Source organism: Corvus hawaiiensis, chromosome 2 (genome assembly GCF_020740725.1).
Source record: "Corvus hawaiiensis isolate bCorHaw1 chromosome 2, bCorHaw1.pri.cur, whole genome shotgun sequence".
Lineage (NCBI taxonomy): Eukaryota > Metazoa > Chordata > Aves > Passeriformes > Corvidae > Corvus > Corvus hawaiiensis.
Window position 1 is genome coordinate 89,147,798 of NC_063214.1, and position 19,572 is coordinate 89,167,369.

The 19,572-nt window shown below is 43.4% G+C and overlaps 1 protein-coding gene across 3 annotated transcripts; it reads right to left on the reverse strand.

Annotated features, from left to right (window-relative positions):
- Window positions 1-121: 121 nt before the first annotated feature.
- PLCXD1 (phosphatidylinositol specific phospholipase C X domain containing 1) lies at window positions 122-19,333 on the reverse strand. 3 transcript variants are annotated; one of them, XM_048324522.1, is made up of 7 exons: window positions 19,121-19,333; window positions 14,069-14,211; window positions 10,568-10,704; window positions 7,184-7,312; window positions 6,516-6,671; window positions 2,915-3,098; window positions 122-1,605 (listed from the first exon to the last, which is right to left on the reverse strand). In XM_048324522.1, the coding sequence occupies exons 2-7, from the start codon at window positions 14,178-14,180 to the stop codon at window positions 1,313-1,315; spliced, it is 1,011 nt and encodes a 336-aa protein (XP_048180479.1). In that variant the 5' UTR covers window positions 14,181-14,211; window positions 19,121-19,333; the 3' UTR covers window positions 122-1,312. The 3 variants fall into 3 exon arrangements, with proteins under 3 accessions (XP_048180479.1, XP_048180471.1, XP_048180463.1); XM_048324514.1 differs by lacking the exon at window positions 19,121-19,333 and adding an exon at window positions 14,321-14,382; XM_048324506.1 differs by lacking the exon at window positions 19,121-19,333 and having other exon boundaries at window positions 14,069-14,309.
- Window positions 19,334-19,572: the final 239 nt, after the last annotated feature.

Genomic DNA, 19,572 nt, shown 5'->3' on the forward strand with positions numbered 1-19,572 from the left:
CAGAGGAAAAGAAAAGGAAAAAAACCCACAACCACAACAGATCCATTACTTAAGTTATGAATTACTACTGGGAACCAATAAAACAATATCACAGAAAGGAGAAACCAAACTATTTCACATATTACAGAGGGAGATCAAGTTTTATTAGAGTAACAAGGGTACAAAAGAGGGCACAAAAGATAGGCAGAAAAACTTCTGCAAACATTAGCAGAGATCTGAATTTAGCTTTTGCATATAAAGTGCATCTAAAAAGTGAGGTATATGGATGACGTTGCATAGTGAACTTTACACAATAAATGGTTTTATTTTAGTCCTGATGCTTGACGTTTCTCTTGCTTTCATGAGCATCTGTTACTGCACAGTTCATTTAGAAAAACAATTAGTATTGGGATGGGAAACAGCATAAACCTCTTAGTTTTGACATGTGCAAAAACTAGTTAGTGAGAGGAAAAATAATTACAGAGCTACTAAAATAGCTAAATAAAAGACCAAGTGTGAAACCCCAAATGAGCATGACAGAAGCCAAGAATCTGTATTTCTAGGGCAGTTTAAATTAAGATCAGGAATTTGTTTCCTCTGTGTTTATTTTCATTGTAAGGCATACTTCGGCAACACCTAGTAAAACTTTTCATTGCCACAGACAAACTGTGTAAGGGCCTAGTTTTGTTATCTTTATCCCTGCAGAACTTGCATGATGAAGTGTGCAATTACAATTACCTCTTACACATCCTAAATAATTTTGTGGCTACCCTGTAAGGGAGCTCACAAATGATACTCAGCACCTTGGTGTATATATAAAATAACTTCAAATTGGATTATCAGCACAGCACCTCTGATATATCAAAATATTTTTTAACTGTTCCTTTAGTTTATTTAACACAAACTATGAAAATGACAAGTCAATGTCAGACTGATATAAAAGAGTAAGAATTTGGGTTGCAAGTACTGCAGAGTATCTTCACAATTATCAGAAAGATAAAATATTACCACTAAATCATGCAGCTACTGACATATTCCTCCTTCTTAGTACTATGTAAAATAAGATTCAGTTCTTGGGACTTTCAGTATTGCCAGCTGCTACAGAATCAAAGCACCTCCAAAAAAATTGCACCTATACCATAGTTCTCTAGAGACTTCAGCAAGGTACACCTGCTCTCTTTTCTGTCCAAAGGCCTCAAAACCCTGGTGATGTTGAGAGACCTTCTCCTACTGAGCCTTGAAAGCATTCCTCATTTAAGTTAATTGGACATTTATGGGATTCAGGATGTTTACAGCAGGGCACAATAAATGCAGACAAAGCCTTTTCAACTTTTCATAGATTAAGCAGAGAATTAAATGCTATTTGTTCCAGTTCACTTTGACAGTGCAATGGAGGATTAATTTTTGTGTTAAGTTCTATCACATCTTTGACAAAATCATTGTTTCCTATAAAGTCTCCAGCAATTATGTTAATACTTTTTTTTTTTGGTCCTGGATACTGCTTCTTTATCCAGATTTTCAAGCATGGAAGACTCTGGAGTGTCATTTTCTTCAACGATCCAAATGGGTGTACGAGAATATACCTTAAATTTTCAGTAAGGTTAATCCCTGCTACAAAGAATTTTCCTGAAACAAAAATCAGAAAGTGACACATTAAATGTTCTTTTGAGAAGAAGAGACACATCTCAGCACTGCATTAGCTTCACATCTCATTCCAGTGGGGATCATTAAAATATTAACTTCACACTCTTTCTGTATTGTTTCATGTCCCTACAACTGTCTCCCCCTGTTGCAACTGCACGCTGTAGTAAACAATTCCTGAGCCATGCTCGGTTACTGAAACATTCCCTTTTAGCTAAATTTGTCTAGTTATTCACTGCAGTCTAAAGATTCTCCAGTGAGTAGTCCTCCTTTGTAAATTATGTTTGTTTCTGTGAGGGTTGGTTCCAAACACTTAACCTTCCCCCACGCTGGATGGGAACACAGGGTGCACCCACACAAGCATTTGCCTTCGGTTGGGGAGCGCGCTTCTGAAGCAGCTCCCCCCGTCACCACCCTGTGCGTTCACTTCAAAAGCTGTGTCAGGGGTTCTGAACTGAACCTCTGTCAGATTATACCACCAGCATGCTTGAGTGCTGCTGTTTAATGTGCAGCTACACCCTTCTCATACTGCTCTTGTAGCACACAATCACCAAGGTTGGAAAAGACCTCCAAGATCATTGAGTCCAACATTTGACCAAACACCATGACAACAAACCATGACACTAAGTGCCACATCCAGTTATTTCTTGAACACTTCCAGATATAATGACTCCACCACCTCCCTGGGCAGCCCATTCCAATGCTTAACCACCCCTTCAATGAAGAAATTCTTCCTGATGTCCAACCTCAACATTCCCTGGCAGAGCCTGAGGTCATTTCCTCTTTCCTTGTTGCTGGCTGCCTGGGAGAAGAGGCCAATTTCCACCTTGCTACAACCTCCTTTCAAGTAGTTGTAGAGAGTGATAAGGTCTCCCCTGAGAGAGACCTTGTAGGAGCTTCCTTTCACAACAAGGCTTGTGGAATGCACTTCTCTCATCATCTGTGCTGCCTAAAGCAACAAGCACTGGATTGAGGAAGCAGCCTCCTACCCATGAGGCGGGCACAGCTGCGCCACCAACCTGGTCTGTGCTGAGGGGTCCCTTTCCATGGGTCACACGAGCAAGGTGGCTGCCACCATTTCCGCAGTCTGTGCATGTTCACACACTGACACATATCCGCACCACCAAAGACAGCGTCGCGCTCACGCAGGGGTGGGCAGAGCACTCAGCAGCCATGGGCACACAGCACACACAGGGTGCTTACTTCCCGTAAGGCTACGACCAGCCAACTTCCTACTTGTTTTGCATTGCTCTAAATGCGCCTTCTCTCCTCCGAGCGAACTCCCTGTGCCTACCTGGACGGCCCATCCGCTTCATGCGCTCCAAATACCGGATAAGGGCACGAGTGGACGTTTTGTTTCCCCACCAGTATGGGATGGGGGGCCACAGCTCGCAGTGCTTTTCCAGTTCCATGTCCTCTTCATACGAGACTATAACCTGATGGCTGAGGTGCCACATGGTCCGCAGTGTTGGCACCACCTAAAAGGAAGCATGCCCAGGTTGAAGTCAGCAACACAGTAGTGTTCCCAAAGTCCACATACTGATGTGTGACATCACCTTGGCACAGATTCAGTTCAAATAAAGCTTTTAAATGAGCAGCCCAGTAGGTGATGGGCTGGTTGACAAGCTGCAGGGCCATAGGACCCTGGGAGCTTCAGCATATTCCTCCTTTCCTCAAACAATTCAACTATGATAGTGTACATAACTCAAGGTCTCACACCTGCATAATAGGAAATCATCCCTGTGTCAGCCCTCATGCACAAGCTGCTGCTGAAAATTTGTTAGGGGAGGAAGATACAGACCATCTGCTACAGGAATGCAGACACAGAGAAGCAGGAATCATTTCGGCAAATGCCTCACATTGATGCAAATTTGGCATAGTAACCATCAGAGAAAACTGAACTGCTTAAAACTTGGTAAGACTAAATGTGAATCACCAGGAGCTACATTAATTCTTATTTGTCTAAGTGGAAAGTTTCTGAAATTGGGATGCTCCAGACATTTTTAACTGAGAGAGAGGAACACCTGAGTCAGACACTTTCTCTAACAGATAGGCTAAAATTTAAGTTACATTTAAGTGTCTCAATATGAAATTACATTTTCCAGCTCAGAAGTTACAATTGGAGAGAACTGAGGCCCTCTGACTAGTTTTATTTGCAAAACCGACATATTTAACAGGCATTGCTTTTTCTAAAAATGTTGTGGTTAAAAACTAGGTTTGCTGTTTCTGAAAAGGAAATGGTGGCTTTTTGATGTTCCAATTAGCTTACTAATTAAAATAAAAGCCAAAGGCACTTGAAAATTATTAATGTAAATATTTGAAGAAGGTTGAATTAAGGGGGTTGAATGAATCCCTCTCAGTTCATCCACAAAAGAGAGAATGCAAGCCTCCATTAGGTCAGGAAATATTGCAAACTTAAGGCACGAGCTACTCAAGCTACAAAACTGTGGTTGACTGAAATCTTTGCTTTACTCCAGCTGCCTTTCTAAAGCTGGAACCTCTTAAACAAACAAAATGTGCAATAAAAGCCAAAAAAAAAAGCTACCAGAGACGTGTATATGAACACAGGTGCTTATTTTGCAAACAAAGCAGAAATGAAAGTCTAACAAGGGATTTTTAAACCCTAGTAATCCAGATCAAAGGAAGACACCTTGAATAGTTAAGACAATTAAAATTTTAAATGCAGTCTAATATTGTCACACTGTGGCCTGTGCCAGTACTACATACAGACCTCACCTTAGCAGCTGCTTCAGAAACACTTTGACACTTAACTCTGTGTGACAACAGAGATGCGGTCTTGATAGACAGCAGGTTGTGGTTTATTTTAGAGTAAGTCAGCAAGCACTTGGATATTTGATCGTAAATCTAAATCTGTGATCCTGAAAAATCCCCCAGCTGCCTAACCTGCAATGGTACCACTAGCAAAATTGATGAGATCCACTGGCTAGTCACAGATCCCATAGAAAGAAAGTTTTTGAAGTACTTGGTTTGTCTTTTCTCTAGTTCTCTTCCTACCTCTTCCTGGACACAACTCGGAAATGTTCTTTCTTCGGTGAAGTGATCTCAGACCATTCTTTCAATAGCTTCATTCAACACATTGTCATCAGCAGTTTGCCCCTTTTGCAGCTAATAACTTTTTTCTTTTTAAGAGCTGGCCATGTATCTGAAAGCAAATTTGACCACCTTCTCCAGTATCTCTGCTCATCCACAACTTACACACTCAAGTTATTTGGGGAAACAATAAAACAGTGTCACCCAGCTCTTCAGTTATTCAGCTGAGGCCTGAATATTCAGAATCCCCTAGTTTTGCTGAGAATTGTTCTATTTTAACTCTGCTTTACAAAATGCTTTGAAATGGTAATACTCACACTGTTACTGATACACCAGCTTCAAAGGCTGAATTTGAATCGCAAACAGGGTCATCATTCTCCTGTACCACTCACATCTCCAGAGAAAACCCTCTGTTCCTGTGCATCTTTGAAATGTTAATTGTTTAACCACTAAAAGCTCCCACACCTTGTAAAAAACGGAGCTAAAAGTCTCAACTTCTAAAATCTAGCAATCAAATATTTTCTGATTATTTAAAATCAATTAAGGCTTTTCTGGAGGTTTGGGTAACAAATGCTGGTTAGGAGGTGAGCTCCAGGAAAGTCAATGCCACCAGAAATGCACTGAGGGCAGAGATACTATTAAGAGGGACCTCAACAAGCTGACAGAAACCTCATGAAGCTCAACAAAAGAAAACACTACGTCCTGAACAGACTAACCCCACACACCAAGACAGACTGGTGGGAGCTGGCCAGAAAACCTGCTTTGCAGAACAGGACCTGGAGGTTCTTGTAGACATCAAGATGAACATGAGACAGTAGTGTGCCCACCTGGAAAAAAAGGTCAGCTGTGAAGTGGGCTGTATTAGCAGAGGCACAGAGAGCAAATCAGGAAAAGGGGATCTTCCCCTCTATTAAGCAGTTGTGGGACTGCAGCTCAAGTACTGTTTCCAGTACAAAGAAGTCATTGACAAGCCGGAATGAATCCAGCAGGACACAACCAGAGCGAGCAGAGGCTGGAGCGTGACACACAAGGACAGGCTGAGGGAGCTTAGTCTGTCCAGCATGAAAAGAGAAGACTGGACAGGTCTTACTGCTGTCTGCAAATACCTAACAGGTAAATGGAGAGAAGACTCCTCAGACATGCACAGCAAAGGATGGAAAGTCAGCAGATACAAGAGAGATTCTGATCAGATAGAGAAGGAAAACACAGTTACTGTGAGAGTGGTCAAATGTTGCATAGAAAGGTTGTGGAACCTCCATCCTTGGAGATACTCAAGAATGAACAGGACGCAGCCCAACGTAACTTTGAAGCTGGTCCTGGCTTTGCATGGTGGTGTTGGACCAAATGACCTCCAGAGGTCACTTCCAACCTAAACTAATTTAAATAGAAAAAAATTAATTTATAATTATTGCTGTGAAAAGGCAGAAAATGGATTATTTATATTCTATAAATATATAACACACACAACTTTTATTTTCCATTCTTTTTTTTCCCTTTCTTTTTTCTTTCATTTTCCTTTCTTTTCTCTTTTCTTTTCTCTCTTCTTTCCTTTTCCTTTCCAAGAAAACTCAGACAGGACAATGGATGACAGTTGTCTCTACTATTGTCCCACAACTCAACAGATGTAACAATCAAATTTAATTCCCTCCTCCACACTGTGAAATATAAGTTTGCTTTATCTGCTCAGTTCTATTACGTAATGTCCCATCTCTGATGCAGCAAATGGTACCTTTCCTAGGTTAAAAACACAGTGAAAGTAGAATATATCTAAAAATTTGGAATCAAAGATCTCACTGTGATGTATCATTCTTTAAAGAATGAGAAAAAAATGATCTCATACTTACATTTCTAGGACACAGTTTACACCGGAAAATCTCTTTTATACAGGCAACAAGATGATTATGAAGTCTCTTGGTTAATCCATCAAAATTCCTGCAGGCTATGATAACAACTTCCTGAGGATGAGTTTCTAACCACCTCAATATTTCCCACATAATATCCTGCAAGAAACAGGTATGGCAGCTTAGAAAGTTATCTGTGCTATGCAGGAGAAAGGACATACAATCAACAGAGCAGTGATTGTGGAGTAGACTCACAATCACAATAATGAAAAACAGTGTTTTCTCAAAAAAATAAGTGTTTCTGTAATTATATAGGGCTTTTCATGCCTTCTTCCCTTTAATAACTTCTCTCCTTACCAGGGAAACAGGAATGCCCTGTGTGTCATCCTGGAACAACACAAGATAAGCCCCAGAACACTGAGCATGAGGCAGGGGATAGGCAGTGGAGAACAGTCTGGTTTGAGCATGAGGAAATGACAGATGCTCCAGTAGCAAGTTCAGCTGCTAAACTAATCTCCAGCCCTGCTGATTTTCTCTAGTTTAAAGTCCTCACAAAAGAAAAATTAATAACCTACTGAGAAGACCTTGAGCCAGCATTTTCAGATTGTGATGGCCCTTAAATGAGAGAAATGGCACTGGTTTTATAGCCATCACAAAGGTTAGGAAAATACCTGCACAGTAACAGTTGTGTAAACCATATGCACGAAGTACAAATTCATAGATGGATCATTAGCCTTGTGGGCGATCCTGAAATCCAGGTATCTAACTCCGGCCTCAAGTTGCTCCGTCACAGTCAGGACCTGAAAGGTGAAACAGAAGACAAAGGTCCTGAGAGCCTGAAAGAAATTTGTTTCTTTAGTTTAGAAAGCTAAAAAAAGGGTACAAAGTTAGCCCTATGGCATTTTTCACAGGTCTTTTGTCTTTAAAATGTCACTATATGGCACCAAGTTGCAACTTTGAAGGATTTTGCTCTCATAAATTGGAGGGATTCCAATTTACCCGCAGCATATACTGCAGGTACAGATTAGGTTAGTTTCAGATCGTTGCCCTTGTTGTGTTCTGAAAGCTAAAGCTCAATTAACCTGTGCATAAATACATTATTGCTCTTCACACAACTATTCATTTAAAAACAATTGCAGGATCAGCACCTTAGAAACGCTGTATTTATTTTATTAGATCAAAGACTTTACCATGGTTGTCTCTGCAGACCTCACACATCCTCAACAGAAGGAAAAACAAAAATAGAAAAAACTACTGGCTATTGTTCTTTTTCAAGATAAGGTTTCTTATAAAGTTTGAATTAACCTGTAGAAGCCCTACAAAACAGAGGCACTCCTCTTGTTCCACTTCCCTCAGAGCTCTTCCACTGGATTTGAGGGCTGAATCAAACAGGTGATAAAGCTGTTTCCAGGCGAAAAAGTCCCAAATTATTTATCTTTGCCTTATATCAAGACTCCCTTAGCATAAGAAAATAGAATCAATTTAATTAAATATGTTTAAATACTAATTTGTCTCAGTCCAACCTGCTAGGGATAAAAATTTAAAAATTTCAGAAACCATACATGGTACTGATTTAAGTCAGAAAGGATTCAGTGAAAGCTAAGTTGCTCTTGAATATCCAAATTCGTAGCTTTAGCACTGAGACAGAGCTTAAGACACACGGCAGGATGCTCACCTTGCCTGGTTTAACCCCCTAACTTCGTGCTCTTTGGACATGAATTTAGTCTCCCCAGGCTGTGCCCAAGGGGCTGGGCTGGGACAGACCAGCCCCGTGTGCCCCGGGGTCCAGACGGTGCAGTGGGTCTGGCCAACAGCTCCTTTAGCGCCTGCCTGGTGTCCACCAGGCTGAAGCAGTTGAAGGGACGATCCATACCCCTTTGCTTGGAGCATGTTGAAGATGGGAGTATACATGGCTGTAGGTCATATATAACCTTCGTGGCCAGAAAGAGCACCAGATGAAATAGCTGCTCTGAACTGCCCTTTAGAGGAATTCATTTCTTTTCTGTTGACTACACGGGAAAACTAGACAAATTAGATTCTCTAATTAGTCACCTGCATTTGGATACTAAATTAGGCAGTGTGAACATTGCCCCCTAAAGGGCACCATTTAAAAGGAAGCCCTGAGGAGCAATGTTGCTCAGTGCTTCAATCTCAGACCAGGCATCCAGGGCATGACTGGAAGTTCCACGGCCATTACACAGGAAGCATTTGGGCCTCTAGACTGACAGCCACAGCAGTTGGGGCTCAAGTAGGAAACTCCCAGGCACTGGCCCATCCAGGAATCTGTGGATCCTACCATCAGTAGGGCTCTGTGGTGTCTGTTCTGGATACCAATGGGTGGAGTCATCTCCCCACACAGATAGCTGGAGCGCCACAGAGCTAAGGAGGGGCAGAATTGTAGCCGTGCCTCTTCCCTATCAGCACTGGGCCACTTCCTGCTTGTCACGCTGGGTTCAGACCAGAAAATTACTATAATAATGTTAAGAGATTGTTTGTCACCAACAGGGTCACTTTGCTGGCCAGAAACCCACAAGTTAGGAGGTATCTAAATCTTTCATCAGCTGAAGTCCCCAGAAAAAAGGCAGCTCAAGATAAACAAGGATCTGTGCTAAGCAAGTGCCCTTCCACATCAGCTCATCATGGCCAGTTCGTATTTGATACCTGGTAGTGTCTAAGATTCCAGTTTGCCAGAGATCCTCAGACACAACAAAAGAAACTTTGGCATGCTTACCGCTATTTATCAATTATTCCATTTTAATTCCCTAAAAATTAACTACTCCTTCAATAAGAACAAAAACAGAAAGCATTTTAGTACCTCTGATGTCAGGAAAGTCTGTTCTTTGGAAGAATCTTCAAAAGCTGTAGCTTAAATCATGATCCCCAATTTTGTCTTCAACATAGGTTTGTAAGGAACAAAGAGATAAACTACTAGCTTAATATTTGCACATTTTAAAAAGTTAACGAAACCTTACATGATGGACCACACCTACGTTCTCTTAATCTTTATGGGAAAAAAATCCCTTCAACAAGGGATTCTTCTGTCTCTGCTGCTGGGTGAAATACCCAGTACAGATGAGGAAAACAACTGACATCTCACAAAACAGTGATAGCAAAAATTACAAGCAGTACCTTCTGAACAAAGTGCAAAAGAAAAAACCTCTGTTGATTACATTAAATGTTATTCACCACAACAATAAACATGTTGAAAAAGGGTTTCTAGTAACAAGTGGCCAGCTTTAAGCAACATCTTTGTTTAAGTATCATCCCTGCCTCACCTGCATGCTTTTTCCTCAGAAAAGATGATCAGGCATGTGTGACTCCTATCTCATACTCCAAAGTGCTCGATTTAGATAAGGAAGTGTAATTTTCTTCATATTAGCTGGAACAGAACTGTGGTTTGGATTTGTGTTGGAAACAATGTTGATTACACAGGGATGTTTTTGCTATTGCTGAGCAGTGCTTACACAGAGTCAGGGCCTTTTCTGCCTCTCACCCCACCCCACCAGTGAGGAGGCTGGGGAAGCACAAGGAGTTGGGAGGGGACACAGCCAGGACAGATGACCCCAACTGACCACAGGGATATCCCACACCATAAGGAGTCATGCTCAGCATATAAAGCTGGGGGGAGAAGAAGAGGGGGAACGTTCAGAGTGATGGTGCTTGTCGTGCTAAGACACCGTTACCCATGATGAAGCCTGGCTATCCTGGAGATGAATGAATACCTACTTGCCCATGAGGAGTGGTGAATTAATTCCTTATTTTGCTCTGCTTGCACCTGTGGCTTTTGCTTTACCTATTAAACAGTCTTCATCTCAACCCACAAGTTCTCCAACCTTTTCCCTTCCAGCTCCCTCCCCTATCTCACCCAGGGGCAGCGAGAAGCAGCAGTGCGGGGCTGAGTTGGTGGCTGTGGTTAAACCACAACACCCGAGCACGGCATCTTATGAGAGCACAGATTTCTGGGCAGCAGGCTATTCTGTCATTGTACACTCTCAGCCCTGCAGCACAAGCTTCAGCTTTGCCAAGCCAAGAAGAGAACGCCAGATGATGGTTACCTGTGTTGTAGACCACTTCATGATAATGGGGTGCACAATGCATGGCAGGCATTTGCTTAAAAACTTCACCAGCTTGGACTCATTGCCACTAACAGCAGAGCTTTTATCCAAACAGTAGGTCATAGTGTCATGACTCCCTGTAGAACACAAAAATAAATGTACAGAAAATCTCATTTCTTAACTAGTCAAGACCACATTCCATGGCTACATTTCATGTGCACACCTGATAGGCCACCCCATTTGTGAGCCACACACCTATATTGTCTGAGAACCTCTGTAGTTATGGCAAAAAGGTGGAATTTTCTACAGAGGTTGCTCACCTAACATTAATAAACTTAGTGTGAAATCCTTGTGAAGGGAAGGCATTGAGACTTTCAATAAAGCAGCCCCCATCTAAACTCCACATTACTATTGTTTGCCGCAAACCACAACAAAATGGTCTGTTTCAAATAGCATCTTCCCTCAAAGTAATTATCTTGATGTATAAACACTTTTTTTTCAGGGAATAAATAGCTGAAGGCTAAATTTATCTAGAATTTGCCCTATTTTCAGAGTTGTCCAAATGCAGGTTTTCATTCTCCAATACCCTCATCTCTACACGGGAAAATGTGATTGAAAGCAGAAATTCATCTTCTTACACCTTTGACTGGACCAACACTTAACTTGGCACTTTAAATATTATTATCTTAAATACCTGGTAAAAACGTCCTCCTGAACTAAACCCCCCACCTCCCCTACAAAAACAACAAACAAGGTGGGTGCTTGAAGGTTTCAGAGGCAAATCCAAGTCTAAGTTTATGAGTGAAAGATGAACAAGATCCTCATTTGATGGACTTCAAAAATTACCTGACTTTTTCCAGCACAAGGAATTCCACAGGCATCAGAGCCAACAACAGCCTGCACAAATATTTTATTTCCTTGAAGTCTTAATAAATCTGACACATCTCTTGCATCATGTTTAGATGAAACTATTGCAACTCACAATTTCTTCAGGACAGGGAACTGGTGATGTTGCTAGCTTTTCTGTTCCATTATTTCTTCCAGTTTTATAAAGCATCAATAAGAAAAGCTAACAATTCAGTGAAGTGACTTGCTTGGATCTTAAGAGAGTATCTGCAAACAATCTGTTTATCATTTTGGGGTTTAAGTCTTCTGTCAAACTAATTGTTCACTGGTGCTAGGAACTGCTTTCTTGAATTGTCAGTCTTACCGGTGCTAGTGGTAATATTTCTAGTAGACAAAGTAAAAAGGATTGGTTTGGAAATAAAAATTCTTTGAAGCTGTCAATAATAGTTTGATGTCTCACTCCATTTTTTCCACCTTCTAAAAGCCATTTTTGATCTATTTTATTGCTTTAAACACCCAAACCACACTCATTGCAGATGGGAGATTGATATTGAGGACATGCAATAAAAGAAGTAGGTGTCAGAAGATGTAAGAGTCAAACTATTAAATACCCAAGGACCAAATCCAAGTCTGAGAGAGATGAGCAGGATTCCCTTCATGGGTGTTGCATCTACAGATGCCAACCAGCAAACGGATAGTAATCTTTTACTGACGAGTCCTCTGTGGTGTCAGTGAGGTACAGTAATGAAAGGAAGATGGGTACATCCATGACACAACACATATGATGCAAAGATAGTGAGCTAGCACCAAGCCAAGTAGCTCCAGACCTTGAAGCAACACCTCCCCAGCAGCACTGTGCTGATTCTGGTGCAAGCACAACACTAATTAGTGAGATTTGCTGCTGTCTCCTCATCATGCTTTCAGAATCCACTCTGTCATGTTTCTCCCATGCCTTCTATGAGATAAACTTCCACTTCCAAACTGGGCTTCCCCCAGTCATTGCACCCTCTGGAAACCTGCCAGAGCTGTCTTGACCTGGTTGGTCGTGATCTGTTTGTGTTCTGACTTAGGCTAGATTTGTAGGTCAGGTGGACAGACACCAAAATATTCCAAGCTAATAGCCTGCAATGCTCTGTAAAACTCCTCTAATGTTTGCTGAAATGAACCTGCCTTCAACTATTCTTCATTCCTGTTCTCCCTGCATGCATGTTGTTCACAAGAACAACAAACATTTGCAAGAATAACAAGGTCACCCTTAGAGGAGAGCCAGGAAGTCAAACAAACCCATCAGCATGTTCTCCACTTTCTAGGATGGCCAAGAAACACCAAGCGAAAGTCTTATAAAAACAACGTGGCTCCTTTTCCAGAGAAACAAAATCCCACCGAGTGTACTACTGATTTTTTGAAGGATTTTTGCAATAGGAACAGAATAAAAAATAGAAACAGAGAATACTATTACCTTCTTTCTTCAGTCATAAGATAGATATATATTTTCTTTTTTCTCCTCTTGATGGTTGAATAAGAAATCTAGATATTTTTTATAGCACCTGTACTGGTCCTCTTACATAGGCTTTATCCTAAACAGAGATGTGCTTGTTTTGAAGCTAACATCAATTCAAATTACATATCTAAGAAGCCACCACAAAATAAGTTTCTGGGTTTCAATTTTAACTGGAACTTCACACTCCATTAGTTCACAACTAATGGGCAGAAAAAAGCCAAAACACTACAATTCTTGGGTTCTGCCAGGGCTCTACCCACTGAAGACAACACTTCACACTATCTCTAAATTTATACCTTTCCTAAAATTAACCTATGATCCTGTGGCCTATATAAAACATTCATCTACACGTTGTGCTGCTTTCCATCCAAACTACCCATCACATCTACAGGTATGAGAGAAAACATGGGCTAGACTTTTCTTTAATACCATTTTTATATGGAGGCAAAGGGAACCACTCAAGAGCTGATGGTCCTCCAGTGCCTCCCCAAGGCCAGTGAAATCACATTCTATCATAAATTTTTTTGACAGAATGAGAGGGGGAAGAAAATCAAGGCAGCAGAAAGAAGCAATAATATGACCAAAGAAAGGTTAATGATACACAGGTATCATTTAAGTGCTTTTACGCATAATACAATAAATCCAGTGTTTATAAACTGGATCATATAGAAAAGTAACAGTCTGCATTAATAGAAACATGTTAACTACAAGTCTCAATTCTCCTTTTTCTGCAACTTCACAGCTTCTTTTAGACAGGACAAAGAAACAAATAAGGTAAAATGTTATTTCTCCCCTTCTGGACACATTTTATTATATAGGAAGTAGCAAGAATTAATTTGGAAAATTTTATCATTGCCCAAATAAGTCAATCCTTAGATTATTAATAGTATCTGACAAGATGATGCAGAAGGACTGAAAAAAAGTGCCTCTTTCTTTTCATTTCTAAAAATCAATAAAAAATTCTTTTTTTACTCCTCCCCTCTAAGAAACCCCAAACATTACAGACCAACATTATTCACATAACATCACACAAACCCTCCCCCACACACTGACCCAAATAATAAACGTAGCCATTCTGAAATGGGACAAACAGGATATTCCAATGCTTAAATGGCAAGCTAACAAAACAGTGGAGCAGCAAAGTTAATCTTTACCTGGAAGAGCTAAGTTATAGAGGGGAATATCCCAGAGTTTCTCTGGCAACTGTGACATCCATTGACCATTTTCATGGCACACGTGAGTGAAGGTTTGCAAAGGGCCTTCCATTGGTATGTGCTCTGGCACTTCATATGGTGTCCTGGGAGGGAAAAAGAAAAGAAAAACAATAAACCATTCCATATACTGTGGTTGAATTAATGACATTGCACCTGTGTAGGATGGATTTATAGATGTTAAAAAATGCCAACCCTTCTCTCAAGTAGTTGCAGCAAAATGTCAAGAGCTTATCAGCCATGATATATGCTGCTTTTGATAACACTGTCTCCTAGCCCAACTCCAAAGGGTGGGTTCCAGGTTCAGGCTTGCAAACTGACCAAGTGAAAGAAAAAACAGAGCCAAGACAAATATACGCAGTTTCATTGGTATGGAGAAATTACTGTCTATATTGGCTATTGTGAAATCACAAGGAGTACCTCCCTCCAGTGTGAAACTGCAACCATTCCTTTACCCTTTGCAGCCCCAGGAGCATAGCAAGGGGACTGATGGCAGGGCTGGGACAGGGGCTGGGTCTGCTATCCTCAGGTCCCTGGAGAACACTTACTTTGAAGGATCCAATCAGCTGCCACAGGAGTACCTCTATGAAAAGCCTTTACAAAGATGTCAGGACACCGGATTTGCAGGTCATGCTGGTCTGGGGTCAAAAGAGGAAAACCTTTCTCTCCTTAGTCCCAGTTTGGAGAACATCAAAGGTGTTTTTATCACCCCTATGAGTCCATGATCATAAGTACTTCAGTTTGGTCTGGCCTTCCTGAAACTACTCTGGAACTGTTCTTCTCGGGGACCTCCTGCAAAATTTGCAGTGGTCATGCCAGGAGTGCCAGTGGATGAAACCCAGATGAGAAATCATGGCATCACCAGGGCCTACTAGAGTTATCCTGTTAGTTTTTCATTTTATGATCTCCTGGATTATGCAGAACACAAAAATAACCTCTCTGTGTTTTGGGGTTTTTTTTCCTAGGATGTTCCGAGAGCAGGTGGTAGTCTGGGGATTAGAGCCTTCCTTCTTTTCACTGCTCTCAAGGCTTTATTTTGTAAAGCAAGTGTGAGAATTTCTTTTAGATCATGGCACCATCATTAATTATCACATTAATTAATTATAATTACCATCATTAATATCACAGCTTCCTTTTAAATCCTTTTTTAAAAAGCTGTCAATATAAATGATTCCTTCTTGTCTGCCACAGCAATGGCAGTAAGATACGTATTTTTGCAGGTTTTGTACTCTGCAAACACCCTCACAGGGACTTGCAGGTCCCTGGTCCCTTTTGCTGCATCTTAGTTTAATCATTCAAGATTGTTTCTCCTAGGAGGTGGTTGGTTTTTGCTTATATACTGGAAAGCCACAGTGCTCATATGAAGGACATTTCCTTAAACATGGTGTGATAGATTTTTGTTCTTTTGGTAGTCACACAGGGTCATCTGAAAGGCAACTTTAGGAATTGCATTCCTAAGTTTTATGTCCATACCACACATAAAGATACAATCTGCTTTTATACCTGCCAGTGATCATAGCATCACTTGCCTAGCCTACCTTGCTGTGCCTTCGGTGTGTCTTTGAGTTGATGTCTCTGAGTACAGCCAGGACAGTTTAGATTAGAATGGGAGCATGCCAGCAGAGGGAAATGCCTGGCACCCCCGGTGCAGTGACGCAGGCTGCACGTGGCTGGTGTGTAACCTGGGCCTTACTCCTGGTGAAGAGCACCTGCCTCTGAGGTTATCCATACACACAAGGCCTTTGCGCAAGCAGAGGAAAAGGGGTTTAAACCCTCTCTTGCTCCTTTTGTCTCCTTATTTTAAAAAACAGGTATTTGATGGGCCTAGTGCAAAGTCAAGTGGAAAAATGCCCATAGATTTATTTAGGGGAAAAAGAAGTGCAGATCCTTTTTGTCCTGCATAAACAAATGGTCTCTATATGACCAATATCAGCTATTCTTATTCTTGGAAAGATGTTCAGATCTCAGGCAGATCGACTCACCTATCCTCTGGCTCTGCTCTTCAACATGATGAGCTTCTGTTCCCCACAGAACCCTGTTCAGACAACAGATGTCTGCAGCTCATTTTTTCACCTTTTGCTGTGTTTCATACTTCATCAGACTACACACCATTGCTCACCCACAGCTGCTCTGCTCTAGTCTCTGTACCAAGTAGTATCAGCGTGGACAGGGGCTGCAGGTGCTTAAAACAGCATTGCTGTTTAGTAGTTCCAAAAGACTGGATGGTCTCTCTTCTTCTCCAGCTCTGAAGCTGACAGGAGCTGTGAGATGGCAACACCCCAGCATATGGCAGCACTTATGCAGGTCCTGTATGCAGACTAGAAACCTAAGAATAAGCATTGCTTTCCCTCTTTTTTGAGGGGGGATTTGCAGTTCCCTTTCCAGAGCCTTTGGGGCTCTCCAATTCCCCAAAGCCATGCTCCCCCAGAGCCATCCATCACCCCAGCGACCCATAGCAAGACCCTTTAGCCCTGCCAGGCAGTCACACCTTGTCCTGGCACAGGCTCCTTTGCACCAACAGCACCCCCAGGATGCATCCAAGGGTGCAGGTTTGCCTGCTGCCACTTTCTCCTCCTGCCATATGGTCTCACTGCCTTGCTTGGGCTAACACAGGCACAGCCTCAGAGCTGACAGAAAAAAGCTGGGTTTCTGCCATGCTGGTCCCTTTCTCCAGTTCACCACAGAATCAGGATAGCCCAGCACTGGCCCATGCTGAGGAAGTCCCTGCAGAGGCATCAAGCCCTGCAGTTGCATTTGCTGAGCTGTACAAGAGACCCCTTGGCATTGCCCAGCCAAAGCCCATGGGCAGCAGGTTCTCAGCTTGGCACAAGCTGCCATCAATGCCCCAGCCTCTGTGGGACCAGGACACTTCACAAGGAGTGTCCTGCTGCTGGGCCTGAGGAAAGCCATCAGAGAGCAGAAACAGCAAGACCAAGACATGAAGCGGTCCTGCAAACAGAGACACAGGAGAGATTCACATCTCATTCTCCTCTTCCTCTTCTTCTTCCACAGTACCCTGAGACTGGGGATGGCAGTCACTGGCAGTGGATGGCAGGAGATGCACCATGGCCACCTGCTGATCAAGTCCTGTACAAAAGTGACTGGACCAAAAGTTTTGTCCTGCTCCCTCATGCAATGCAAAGCCCTAGGTGTTCACACTGCCACCTCCAAACTCAGCTGCTGCCTTGTGCTAGAGGGGCCACCTTTAGGGAGAAACCAAGGCTTGCCTGGAGAAATGAAACTGCAGACATTAGCTGCTGCCTCTCATGACTAAATCCTAAACTTCACAAATGAAAACTGTGTCTTTATGCCTCTTTTCCAGACAGGTAAGTCCACCCTACACAGGCTACTGTGATAAACTACTGTGTTGGGTTTGCACGACAAGATTTTGGTAGTGGGGGAAGCTACAGAGGTGATTTCTGTGAGAAGCTGCCAGAAACTTTCCCCATGTAGAACAGAGCCAATGCCAGCTGGCTCCAGAGTGGACCTGACTCTGGCCAAGGCTGAGCCCATCAACAACAGTGGTAGAGCCTCTAGGATAACAAATTTAAGAAGGGGGAAAAAATTGCTGTGCAACAGCAGCCAGGAAAAGAGGAGTAAGAATATGTGAGACAACTCTGCAGACACCAGGGCCAGTGTAGAAGGAGGGGGAGGACTTGCTCCAGGCACTGGAGCAGAGATTTGCCTGTAGCCCATCATGAAGACCATGGTGAGGCAGCTGTGCCCAGCAGCCCACGGAGATCCATTCTGGAGCAGATTCCTCCACCTGCAGCCTGTGGAAGGCCCCACACTGGAGCCACTGAATGCCCAAAGGAGGTTGTGACCCCATGGGAATCCCATGTTGGAGAAGGCTCCTGGCAGGACCCAGGGCCTCATGGAGAGAGGAGCCCATGCTGGAGCAGGTTTGCTAGCAGGACTTGTGACCCCACATTGGAGCTGATCACAAAGGACTGCAGTTCTTGGGAAGGACTGATATTGGAGAAATTTGTGGAGGACTGTCTCCCGTTGGAGGGATACCACACTGGAGCAGGAGAAGAGTGTGAGGAGTCCTCCCCCTGAGGAGAAAGAAGTAGCTGAGACAATACTTGATGAACTGACCTCAGCCCCCATTCCACATTCCCCTGCGCCACTGCAGCTAGAGGAGGTAGTCAGGAAATCAGAAGTGAAGTTCCACCCAAGAAGAATGGAGGGGCGGGGGGCAGGTGTTTTAAGATTTGCTGGTTATTTCTCATTACTTTACTCTGATTTCATTGGTAATGAACTCAATCATTTCCCGGAGTCGAGTCTGCTTTGCCTGTGATGGTACCTGGTGAGTGATCTCTCCTTGTCCTTATCCTAGCCTACGAGCCTTTCATTACATTTTTCTCTCCTTGCTGAGCAATGAGAGTGATAGAGTTAAATTTGCTCTCTGGTGGGCGCTTGGCTTCCAGTCAGGAACGACCCACCCCAACTTCCCTCGCTCCCCTGGTTCACATCAGCTGTCTGACTCTCCTTGGGTGCTCTGCACGAAGGCAGCAATTACATTTTGAGGACTTTACCGGGACGCATGCAATAAACAAGCACTAAAACATGCAGACGTGTAAAGCCGCTAGAGATCACCATCCTCCAGCCCCAGGACACCGAGAGCATCGGGTTGATTGTCCCTCGCCCGGGCTGTGCCCCGCCGGAGTGTGCCTTGTACGGCCCAGCCCCGCCGGCCCGGAGCGCTGGGACACGGCCAAATGCGTGCCAACGCAGTTCCGCGAGGGAGCTAGGATTAAAGAACGATTCATGATGACACCCGTAAAACATATGCTGCAGCCGACCCAGAAGCTAAAAAAACCCTCACGGGAATTGTAGGAAACCCGGTGAGGAGCAGTACCCGAGCAGCCCCGGCGAGGAGGGAGCTGCCAGCCCCTGATGGGTGCCAGGGCTCCGCGTCCCCTGCCGCTGCCCGACCCTCCGCGGAGCCGCATCCCTGCCTCCCTCCCTCTCCTTCGCAACTGCTTTACTCACTCCGAGGAACGATTCCGTTTCCACGTCGGCTCCTCGGGAAGCCGTGCGCACCCCAGCTCGCCCGGGGCCCCGCACCGAGGCGGGGCGGAGCTGCCCTGCCCGGCTCAAGTGGCCGCAGGTTTGAGGAAGGTGAAGAAGGGGCGGGACTGGTGAAGGAGAGGAGCAGAAGTGGCTCTGGTGAAGTGGCGCTGCCCGAAGCGCAGAGCCGCTCTCTGGATTGACGAGGCATTGCTCCAGGAGGAGCCTGCGGGCAGGGACAGGCGGGGCAAGCGCAAAGCAGCAGCGTGTGCCATGCTTCTGGTGCATTTGGAATCTATTAATGCAGGAAGGCTTAAAATAAATATTCACAAACATATGTAAACATTAAAAGTACCTTAATTTCCTGCTGTGTCTGTCCAGCAAAGCTTGTCAGGCCCTCAGCTGTGGTGAAATTCACCCACGATGGCACCTAG